This window comes from Atta cephalotes, assembly GCF_000143395.1.
Source record: "Atta cephalotes unplaced genomic scaffold scaffold00013, whole genome shotgun sequence".
Classification (NCBI taxonomy): domain Eukaryota; kingdom Metazoa; phylum Arthropoda; class Insecta; order Hymenoptera; family Formicidae; genus Atta; species Atta cephalotes.
Window position 1 is genome coordinate 787,452 of NW_012130077.1, and position 12,177 is coordinate 799,628.

Genomic DNA, 12,177 nt, shown 5'->3' on the forward strand with positions numbered 1-12,177 from the left:
CCGGTACGGTACCGTAACGTAACCGTAACGTAACGTAACGAAGTACTCGTCTCTCTGTTCTTCTTCCTTCCTTCCTCCTCCTCCTCTCTCTCTCTCTCTCTCTCTCTCTCTCTCTCTCACTGTTAGAAACACATTTATTAATGGCAGCTCGGCTCATCCTGCCGCTAAGTACCGGTAAGAGAGTACCTTCCCTGTTGCTTTTCCTCTTACCGAGAGCCTTCATTCACTTTAGGTAGCTGTCTGCCGTCCCGTTTAGGGGGCGGAGAAAGAAAAAAGACGTTACATTGTCGACGCCTTATTAATCCAGAGGCGAGGGTGAGAAGGTGAAGACTGCAAGCTTCGGCGAGGTGTCGCGGGGTTGGGTCCTTTGAAGAAATTAAAAGAACAGAGAGTATAATGTGAACGCATCTATTCCCTAGTCCCCGTCATGCGCCTCTTTGCTGCCCGCTTCACCCTCCATTCCTTCGTCTTTCTCTTTCTGCGTCTTCTTTTTCTTACTTTTCTCACTCCTCCTCTCCCCTGCAAGAGCGGGACCCATTAACATTGCCGTTACGCAAACTCTCGCTAAGCACCAGTCAGATAGACATCTCGTGTCACGGTTTCTTAAAATCCGACTTATATCCGAGCTAGTCTCCCTCCTTGAACTCATTCTCTAAACGTTTTCCCTCACCTTTTCGAATCCCTTCGTTTTCATCTTTTTAATACGACGTAAGATAAAACGAGGAATCATTCGCCGACGAGAAGTCAAGCAATAGAATTTTTATCCAGTTGATAATAATAATTTACTTATATGACATACACAGCAACGTCACATATATTATGTAGTCACGCAAATTGATAAAAACATAATGGACTGCCGTTGTTATCATCATCATATAATATATATATATATTATTTATATATAAATATATATAAATATATATTATTTTATAGAATACGCGTTCAGTTCCCAACTTTGAAGATATACATCTCACTCGAGTGATACGCACCCCTGCATTTGTATCAATTCACATTCGGTAATACGCACGTCAGTGCGGACCCGAAAAGAGAAGTACAGCCATTTCGCGCGAAGAGCGGTCGTCATAATGTAAGGCATCTGCGTAAGGATGGCAAACGAGGACGTTAGCCGAATAATGCAAAGCAAACCCGAGCTGAGATATAGTCCGGCATTTGTTCATATTAAGGCGTTGTCAGAGCGCTCGCAATGTTCGCACGTCGGGGTCAACCCTCTCCCTCTATACGCGACATTTCGGCCGCGTGCCCGCGTATGTTTTGAAATTATATAGCGCGAGAACGCCCGACGTCGTTAGTCAACTCGCGCCGCATCTCGCTGTTAACTATGTGTATCTTGAGCACCCGTTACATCGCCATTTGTCAGGTCCGCTTCGCCGTACGCGCGCAATTTCGCGCGTTAAGTCGCGTGCACCCAGCGCGATATTTCGACCGGCTGTGACAACCCGCGTCCGGGATTTGTCTTGGACCGATGTTTGTGCCGAGCAAACAACAATTAAACGTTACAATGCAAAAGGAATACATCATCAAAGATCATGCGCCTTTCCAAGCATTAGCTTTAAATATTCTGCGCACCGTCTTAAACAGATATTTAATTTCGTATAACGTTTTACTAATAATAATTATATTTGATCGAGAAATAATATGTAGATACATAAAAACCTCACGCGAAAATCAACAGTCGTCACAAGTGTAGTCTGGAAGTGTTCTTAGTTCTAAAACATTCAATTCGATGAAAAGCGAAATTCAGACTCGTCGTCTGGCAAGCAGACTTTGATCATAAGTGACACGCGCGACTTTACGGTAAACCTAAGTTCTAAACTAATAAGGCAACACCACGGTTTCATGGATCGAGGAAGACGAAGAGTAAGGGAAAACGGAGATAGAGATGCGATGGAGGTAGAAAGATCCAAGTTTCATGGAACCGGGTCACCGATTATGACGTTGATCGTCTACAGGAGACAACCAAATTGGATAAGTTGAAGGAGTTGAATCTTCTTCGTTGTCCGAATTCCTATTAAGTTCGCAATTTCATCCAAATATATATGTATTTTTCATTTCCATCTATTTATGCTAATTATATAGCATAAATATTTGTATCGAATACATTTTTTTTCTATTATTATAATTCTATATAAAGTATCTCAAACTTTTTGTACGAAATTAACAATTTTAAATATCTTATGTACGTATCTTCGAACATATCTATATTGAATATTTTTATTGAACTTGAAATCAAAACCTTCAGTTTTCATTTGATTTGTCCTATTTTAGCTTTTAGTATTTTCTGTTACATATATTTTCGTTACCTTACTCTCGATCTTTCTTTACTCTCTATAAATCTATAAGTCACGTCCAAGATCGATGTTACGAAAAAAAAGGAATTATCGCTGATAGAGCACCACGTTTCCCAGTTCGTTTCCCAGTTCAGGTTTTCGCGGCCGAAAGAGAACGAAAAGCACGCTAGGTGGTTGGCGTTGGATGTAAATTTGCATTGAACGAAATGAGGCGCTATGGGGGCATTCCAGTCCGAAGTTAATAGCTTCCCAACGATTAACTGTATCCCTCCACCCATGTACCATCCGTGCGTTACCCTCTTCACCCTTTCTCTATCTCTCTTTCTCTTTACCTCTTCGCCGTTCATCCCTCTCACAATCCTCGTTCTCTTTCTCTCTCGTTCTCCATACACATATCGTCGTTCTTGCTTCTCGTCGCACGCGCCACGTCCCAACTACCTATATCGTCCCTTCTAATAATGTATGTCCCAAAGGTCGCGAAATAACTGACTTCGACGGACGACAAATATCGCGGATGTCGTCGGTCAATCGAATGAATCGTAAATTAGCCAGGGAAAAAACGCAATGAACACAACTGATATTCACGAGGAGCGACTCATTCGTTTTTTTATCGCAGCGATTGTAGCTTTTGTCTGCCTGGCGAGTCATCAATGGCACGCGGGGCTTGGAAAAGGCCAACGCCACTGCGGCAGCCAATAGTTTCCAGGCGCGTGAAGGCGCCACGGGGGTTATAGGGCATAATTTAGTGGACAGTTTGATATACAAACAATCTTTAATGAAATTCTTGGTGTTCATTAATAACGCATTACAGCCTCGCGCGCCGGTGTGTCGGCATCGGTACCCGGGAATCCCGCGTTGCCTCTCCCTCTGCCTCTGGCTCTTCACCACCCCTTTTATACCCTTCCATTTTCCTGCTCATACTCCGGTGCCGCCGCTTCCGCGCGTACCATCGTCCGACACCCTTTATCGCCCTGGCTTTCAACTAACCCTTACTCCTCGCCGCCGGCGATCGGGGTATCCTAGATGAACTATCGCGCGAATATATTTTCTGTCGCAATGACAATTCAATTTTCTGTCGATCATTCAAATTAATATAATTTCTTTGCTTATTTGAAAAAAAAAGACGAATTAATTTGTATTATATTGACTATACTGTTTTGTTCTTGTGAGACAAAGTATAATTACTGAATGATTCGTCCACGTTCATTAATAGATAATAGATTAATCAATCTTGGTTCAATTTATTCTTCATCTTTTTCTAATTTTTACTCTTCTTCTTTTTCTAATTTTTAAAACTAGAAAAAGAAGAAGAGTACAGTTCAATCGAGAATAAAATTACATTGAAAGAAAGTGAAGCAATGATTTTTTAATAAGTAAATTCTAAAAGAAACAAAATTTTATCAGAATGTTAAATGCAAATTACCTTTGCATTAATGTACCTTTTAAAATGTTATTAAAGTATTTTTTATTTTGAAAATTCGCAACATATCTCGTAAATTTATTTTTTCGCTTCGTTTGCATGTTTTCGCGATGCCACGTCGAACTCGAGACACGATATCCGATATATCGAGACGAAGAAGTCTCCCCCATCGGAGAAACTCGGGGAATAACCAGCCTCTGGGTAGGAAAAAAAGTAATTGCCCCTTGATACACGCCGATACCCCACCTGCGGGGATGCCGCCTCGTAATGATGTTCGCGTTGGCGAACTTAGTTCGAAATTAAATATCGGGGCAAAGAGATGGAACGGCGGGGGTTGCGGAAAAGAACGTCGAAGAGGTATCAGGACATTGCGAAGGGGGAAAAGAGCGAACGATGTTGTGCACCTGCCTTTTTCCCGGGACGGCATGATAAAAATCAAACTGGAAAACAAACGAGGAGTGGGATCGTATTATAAAGTTTTTAATCGATAGACGATGCGCGTCTCGGGAGACGGGAGAAGCAATGGGACGGGTAGGTATCTCGCGAGTAGATAGGTAGACAGATCGGAGGGGGTGGAAAAAAGGAATAGGAAGAAGAGGCTCCAAAGAGAAAACGATCGGGCGAGAAATCCTGTGGCGTGCTTACTGGCTCGTGTAATAATGAATTTATACCTCGCGCAAGAGCGCTTTCAGGATCGGCGACATACCACTTTTCTTTCTCGCTTCGCCTACCTTCTTAGAATTTTAATTAATGAAAATGTCCCAGCTGAAGATTTTGATCTTTGCTTGAAGAGAGATCTTTGCTTTTTTTTTTATCTTACGGATACGTATCCGCGTTACAAAACGAGATGCAATTCTAGCTGTGACGTGTATCTATCTCGCGTTTTTATCTTTATTAAAAGTGACTTCTTCATCCTGTAACGCATCATGTTTTTGTAAGAAAATAAATAATATTGGGAATCAGAGAATCTTATTTTCAATTCTTTATATCAGTAAAATTATAGCTGGTAATATTACTAGGACAAAATATTATTCATGATTTTTATTTTTTACAGACACTACGACCAACGGATCCACCCATATTTGAAGTCACAAACGTATTGATAAACGACTCAGCAACGCAATTAGCACTATGGAGTAGATTGGGTATTGCTATCATAGAATTGCCGAAGCGATGGGGCAAGGATGCCGTTTACGAAGGCGGCAAAAAAGAGATTCTTTGCATGTGAGTATATATTAAAAACGGCTTTCTTCTCTCTTATTTGAATACACGTTAGTTTTGGAAATCTCTACTGCCTCTGTAAAAATGCCTCTAGAAAAATGTAATAAAGAAAAATTGAGATACTTATCTAAAAATCTTTACTTGAACTGGAAATTGTATAAATTCACAAGAAATATTATTAAGTTAAAGAACTGCCTTGATATGGCATTTTTCTCGTATGTATTTAAAAATCTTAATGAAAAAATAATATCTTAATACAGACAATCATGTTGCAATAAGACAGTTATGTGAGTGAAAAACAACAATTTATTCCTAATTATTATATATTTTGAAGTCTTTTGACTGTAAAGTATATACAATTGTTAAAATGTACTACTTGTTAACGGTTTCTCCTAAGTACAAGAATGTGACAAAATAATTAAATTAGAGGCAAGGGGGCGACCAATGTATCGACTACCAGTATCTCCTGCCGAATTACTCTGTCCAGAAAGAAACGCGTATCAAGAAAGTCCAACTCGTAAAAACGGAGATAAGGTTAGCGGCGGATAATAAATCGCGCTATCTGCCTTTTCTCCCCATGCCATCGCTGCGTCTCCTGTAGGCGTCCTAATATCCTGTAATTAAGAGGGTGTTACGGTGACGCCCGGGGAACCCCTTCGGCCTCCCTCTTATGGAATTAAGGTGGCTTTACTCGGTTAGTTTTCAAAAGTTCCGGGGGGCCGGGAAGCACCGCTGAATACTAACCGCCTCATCAACGACACATGCCACCCGAGACTACTGTCTCGCGTAACATTACCCGGTAGTATGTGCCACTGTCGCCGCCCCCGGTCCCGTTTGCGTTCCGACCCCCGGCCATAATCTTTCGGGCGATTAGAACGTCGCGCAATTACGGGCGCCGTTGGAGATTACATTCTCTCGCTCATCGTTGGATCACGGTGCAATCGATCGTAATCAATCAATACGTCCGGACATCGTTCGCGATCCAACTGATATCCATTCTGTAATATTATGCTATAACAACTTATTTTTTTCAGCGATAAACTTACGATCTCGTATAATAGTATTTTGAAAGTTTAAGATAGCTAAATATAATAATATGTATTTCTAAAGAATAATATTTAAAATCTAATTAAAATAATGTTGACATAATATATTGATGTTTATAAATAAAATTTTTAAAGTAATACGAAATTTCACGAAATATCTCAGTTCTGAGGATAAGGATAGGTATCGCGTGAATCTAAAAACTCGTCTCTGAATTAAGCAGTAATTAATAACGAAATACGATGACTCTTAATCTGCCGGCGGTATGTGAAAGGGGTAACTGGCTCGTTTTAAGTCGTCCCACGCATTATAATTTCATAATAAGCTGAATTCAGAATAAATGCAGGTACCTTCCCCGACTTCCTGCTAATTCGTAATTCTGAACTTTTTCCGGAAGCGAACGAACCGCTTATTTCTCGAGAGGGAAAGAAAGGGCGAGGGTAACGTGAAAGAGGAAGAAAGAACAAAGAGAAAGAGGAAAGAGAGAGGAATAACCGACCGCTGCTAAACAAACCGGACAGATTAAGAGCGGCAGTTTGCGCTAAAGTTTTTTCGTCGTTTCTCTTCACTTAGGCGATTTTGCCCGGCCTGCTGGGTTCGAGCGAATTTATTAAGAACGCACATAGAGCGCATTATGCGCGCATACCGCGCGAAAGATCGCGCAGAGCAGTTTCTGAGTGAGTCGCGGGAACCATTAGAACGAATCTCGGGGATTTAATGTCTGCCACCTTCCAGCCGGCTTAAATAAGGCTAAATGAAGTTTATGCGTTATTGCTGGAGAAACTTCCGGTAGACCCAGCGGCATGGCCTAGCCAATGACCTGAAACTCTGAGTGTTATCATCTCGCTATTTCAAATTAAACATATGATACACAATTAGTCTGATTCAAAAGAATTATCTTTCATGTTAGGAAAGATCAAAGATCATTAACCGTATAGGGAGATATTATATCAACTTTAAAAATTATTTGTATTTTGTTGAGAAAAGTTTATAAAATTCTCAGCGCGATATTGTAATTACATTGAAAAAAATACTAAATTTTAATAAATATTTCTTTGAATGTTTCTAAATAATAAATATTTATTAAATGTAAATATATATTTATTTGATATAAAAATCAATTTGATTTAACTATCATTTTTTAGCAAGTATTTATATATTTACTGTAAGTTTATGTCTACTTACTATTCAGAGAAATATGTATGTATTAAGCAAATTATTTTTCAGTGTATTTTTAATTTTAATTTTATGTTGTACTATTTGTATATTCAGAAGTGTATTTGGTTCTAATCGTGATAGAATTAGAAAACATCATTACATGAAGTAGATCAGTATCCTATAATTATAATAATGCCTGTCGGCAAATAGATATTCATCCAGCCATTTCTGAGTCGCAGATGTGATTTAGGTCATTCCCGAATTGGAATAATTGAAGAGATTAAAGATGCAAAAGGTAACTTTCGATAGAACGCTCGACATCCTCGTCGTCCTCGTCCTGAAACCGAATAACAAGTCCCGCAGCTTGGCGAGCTACGGTGGAGCGGGAAGGACGAGCTTTGGATTAAGCAAATGGCGGCAATAATAGTGATTATTCGGATTATGATATCAGAGCGCGAAGTGGGTTCGCCTGGACTTACTGGCAGCCACTAACTGCCGCGCCGCCAAATCCTGACTTCAAGACACCGGATTAAAACTATTACCACTTCGTGACACCCCTTCGGTCTCACTCCGTTTCATTCCGAGTTCCTTTTTACCCGCTCCGACAGACCCGCGCCTTTCTCTCACCTTTGGGAGACTTTTTCGTCCTCCTCAGATGTTTTCAGCATCCCTGAGGATCAAGAATCTGGCAGTTTCGTCAATTTTGTGGTAGTTGAGGAAAGATTTATGCTAAGAGTTTTCACAAAATATTCACGTTAATATGTTTTCGTTTCATCAGATTAAAAGCTTGTTTGATTTGTGATGTAAAATGTAAAATCTATTCGTGCAATTTTATCTATAAAATTACAGGAAAATTATTTCTATTTGTTATTCAATCAGTTGATTTTTCGTACATGTACTTACATTATTTTTTATTTGACAAAGATCTTAAAAAAATTATATTTAGATTATGTTTGACTAGTCTTTATCTACTGATTTAACGATTCTAAGTCCTCGATTTAAAGTATTTCAATAGCAAAGACTTTTTTAGCACAATAATAGATCTTTTTGATCTGTTATCTTTCTATAATACGTAATATAATCTTATGAAATGTGAGTAAAATTCTGTCGCGAGATATTGTTGTTAAAAATCGTATTATTTTACGAGTGCGTTAGACGTACTCATAAAGCAGTAAATAACAACAGTTTAACCACGATATAACGGTTCGTTCTCCCGAAGTAGCGGCGACACTCCCCACGGATAATCACTATAGGAAGTAAGTACAATTCCTACCGTATAATGCGGTCACGGTGTGGGTGAAGAGAGCTACACTGTCGCGAGTCTCGGTATTAATTCGACAACGAATTGCGAAAGCGGCGCCATTCCGTGCGGCACCGTAAGATCGTCGCCTCTTGGTTGGCTCGCGCGGCTAATTATTGTTTTAAGGATTACCGTTATGTGTTTATTATGCGGCCCTGCCCTCCTCCCCTCCCTCCCCCTCAGTCACCCCTCACCTGCCTTAATATTCGGTAGATTTCAGCTTCTCCGAAAACGCGATAGGAGAAACCTACGCCGTTTCTTCCCTTCCACTCGCGATCTTCCCTCCATCCTCCGCCACCAAAAGTCAGCCTACGTTTATGAATAATTCTCACCTCTTATAACCACCCCCTCATCTCCCCTACCAACCTTTACCCAATCCACTCGCCAGCACCGCGAACGTCTCGCCGAACTACCCTCGTAAACCCCTAATGCCGGCTCTTCATCTGCGAGCTCCCAGATTTTGAGCTCCGCGAAACAGGTGAATCGCCGTAACGTCCGCAGCAAGAAACGGAAAGTAGATAATGGACATGTATAATTATACTACAAGCTCTCTCTCTCTCTCTCTCTCTCTCTCTCTCTTCGATTAACGATCTTATTAAAAAGTAACAGATAAGATTACTTGTAGAAAAATATGCGGCATTCTTATCACGGATGTATACGATTCAGAACGATAGTCATCAGAAATTTTCCTACTGTTGAGTTTCAATGAAATTAGTATAATGTATTTTATTACTGATTAATAATAAGATAGTAAAATAATCGAGTAATTACTCTTACCGCTTCTCATCTGTCAAAATGTGAAGGTTTTAGGAAAGAAATTATCATGCACGGCAGGATGAAGCATCGACCGGAGTTTATAATCGAGATTTATTGCCCCGATCATCTTTACGACACGTCGGCATTTAACAAGCGATAAAATCGCAGATCCCCGCGATATCACTCCGCGTACGTGCGCGATGAATTGAATTTATATATTTTTTTTGATCGAACAAAAAATGCGGAATAACATTGCGTTCGGAGTGGAAGAAATATTTGTCTGGGCGTGATGCGCATGTAATGTTTATGGCGAAAGAGCATGAACGTGTACACGCCGGCGACGGTATTTTATATCTTCCACACATGACCACGCATTCCTCAAAATTTATATAAAAAACCATCGTATCGCGAGTCACTGTTTGCACGATGTAATTGCCAGATTGCGATTTTACCGAAAAATATTCAGTTTTATACTTCGAACCGCCGACAGCCATACTTATCTAAAAAATTAAATACCATTTTTTCACACACTAAAAACTGTAGAATAATTTAAACAAAATCGTATGATAAATAATAAGTAGATTTGTGAGTATTTAGACCTATAAATAAATTACATCAGTAGATAAATATATAAGTAGTTAGACATAAATTTAAGTAGAAAAACTATTCATTGTGCCAGACAGGCTAAGTGAAAAACACTTCGATAGTCAAAGTGTCAAATGTGTTATAAAATCTAAAAAATTGAAACTTACATACAAAGATTTTCCAAAAATCAGTATTTATAATAAAATTTAAGTATATCAAGGCAGAGAAAATCACTCACGATATTATTTTTAATCAAACTGTCCGGGTTGATCCACATTAAATTCAGACAGAGTGATCAGCTGATTTAAGCTGTAATCGAAAGAATCCACGATATTTATTGAACGTGCATATTCGTTTTTTAGCTTCGGGCTGAAAGACAAATAATAAAGAAGACAGATTTACGAGGCGCCATAAAGCTCGCGGGCTAATCCGTCACGCGTGCAAGCTCATTTATTTCCAAACGTGGCAAATCCGCGGGCGCGTTGCAGAAACGGTCAATCGGCGCACAGGAGAGAGGGAGTTCCTCGAGCATATGTTGAACGTGCTACGGAATATTTCACCCACGGGTTGAATCTCACCCCTTTTTCTCTTGTTCCCCTTCTCTCACGCAAACGCGTGAGGATCGCTCTCCTATCTGACCCGGACCGCTGGACCGCGGGAGAGAGAAGGGGTCACGCACGTTTATTTAAAAAATGATTTAACCTAATGGTTTTACATATGTAATCCCGATATAAACCCAAGGCTAATCTCGGACGGCCACACGCGGTGCTATGCACACCACATACGCACACACGTACGATCATACGTAGAGAAAGAGAGAGAGAGAGAGAGAGAGAGAGATTGCGAGAGAGCCGTGTCTCCAAACGACATCTACCTCCATGCATCCCCACTTCGAATCTATCTTTGTTTTTATTATTTTATTTTTTTTTTTTTTTTTTACTTTTTCGATGAGCAAGCAACGAAAATCACCGGCTTGCTGGCAGCAGCACCGACGATGAGCGAGGGATCGCAAGAAGGGAAGGGGGTTGTTTGCGGAGGCCGAGCATAGGGTCGCGCAGTATTCGCACCGGGGATGAGTTAGATGGTCCCCGATGATATCCGCGCCTTTTGAAAAATGTTGGCACACCGAGGAAAAAGCGTATAAGCCGTTTTACGGTTTACGTGTGTCGCGCTTTATCAGGCCGCCGCGGCCTGAAACTTTATTGTCGGCCGAACGATATTTCTCGTCGAATCAGCGTTAACGAAAGAGTTGAATTATGAGAGGTTGCGCGGAATTAAAAAGCTCGCAACGTCACGCTTATATATAATCGGACGGTATTTGTTCGTGATAGGAATGAAAATATTCGTTTATCTGCCGGGTCGTCTTTACATATTTCACCGCAAAAATACTCTCTCATAGGACATTAACACATTTTTATCAGAGAATTAATAATTGAATAATTATATACACATAATTAGATCCTCAACACTCATCACACTAATCTCGATTTTAATTTTTGAATAATTGAAAATGTAACATTGGATAAGCACAGCATTTCAATTTCGATATCTCGATAAAATTCTTGGAAATCTATATCAATAATTAGAATAATTTGTTTTTTTTTTTAAGAAACAAAAATAAAATTAAATTATACATAGGAATTCTTATATCCGTACACAACTTTTCTTCTAATGAAATGGAGAATATCTCATACACAGGTATTTGATTAAATTATCGCAGTTCTAATAACCCGTATACTTGGCTTATGCATTTGTTTCTGCCAGTGTTCCTACCTTCGTCTAATCAAAGAATTCCGAATGTTGCATCGCAGCAAAAAATTTAAATACGCGAGACGTGTTTCAGTCGCAATCATCGTCGTCGTCGTCGTCGTCGTCGTCGTCGTCGTCGGCTTCATCGTCACCGCGTAACGAAATAAAAGCCGATGAAAAAGAAAAAGAAAGAGACATCTGCTGGTTCTTTTAATTACAACGGTATGTCCTAACCATGGACACGATTCAAGGATGCCTGGGCACTCCTGTTCTCGCACTTTGTATCCTTTGCTTGCCGTTTCCCGTCGCTCTCCTACGCTCACTTCGTCCATTTCCAATGGTGCGTTTCATGTCCAGAGATACGCGCTCGCGTGACACAAAGTCGATGTCACGATCTGATTCCTCCTCAGCCTTAAAAATATAAAGCAATGCCGAAAGAGAGAGAGAGAGAGAGAGAGAGAGAGAGAGAGAGAGAGAGAGAGAGAGAGAGAGAGAGAGAGAGAGAGTAGTAGTACGTACGTACGTACGTACGTAGTAGTTAAGTTTAATTTAATTAATTAGTAGTAAGTAAGTAAAACGTAAGTAAGTTAGTAGTAAGTAAGTTAAGTTAAGTTAAGTTAAGAAGTTAAAGTTAA

At 39.9% G+C, this 12,177-nt stretch overlaps 1 protein-coding gene across 1 annotated transcript in view; it reads left to right on the top strand.

The window, feature by feature from the left end:
* Positions 1 to 12,177, top strand: part of LOC105617653 (nuclear pore complex protein Nup88) — a 69,637-nt gene that overhangs the window by 47,174 nt on the left and 10,286 nt on the right. Inside the window, exon 2 of the mRNA XM_012199209.1 lies at positions 4,784 to 4,953. Coding sequence (XP_012054599.1) covers positions 4,784 to 4,953 — 170 coding nt within the window. The remainder of the gene's footprint in view (positions 1 to 4,783; positions 4,954 to 12,177) is intronic.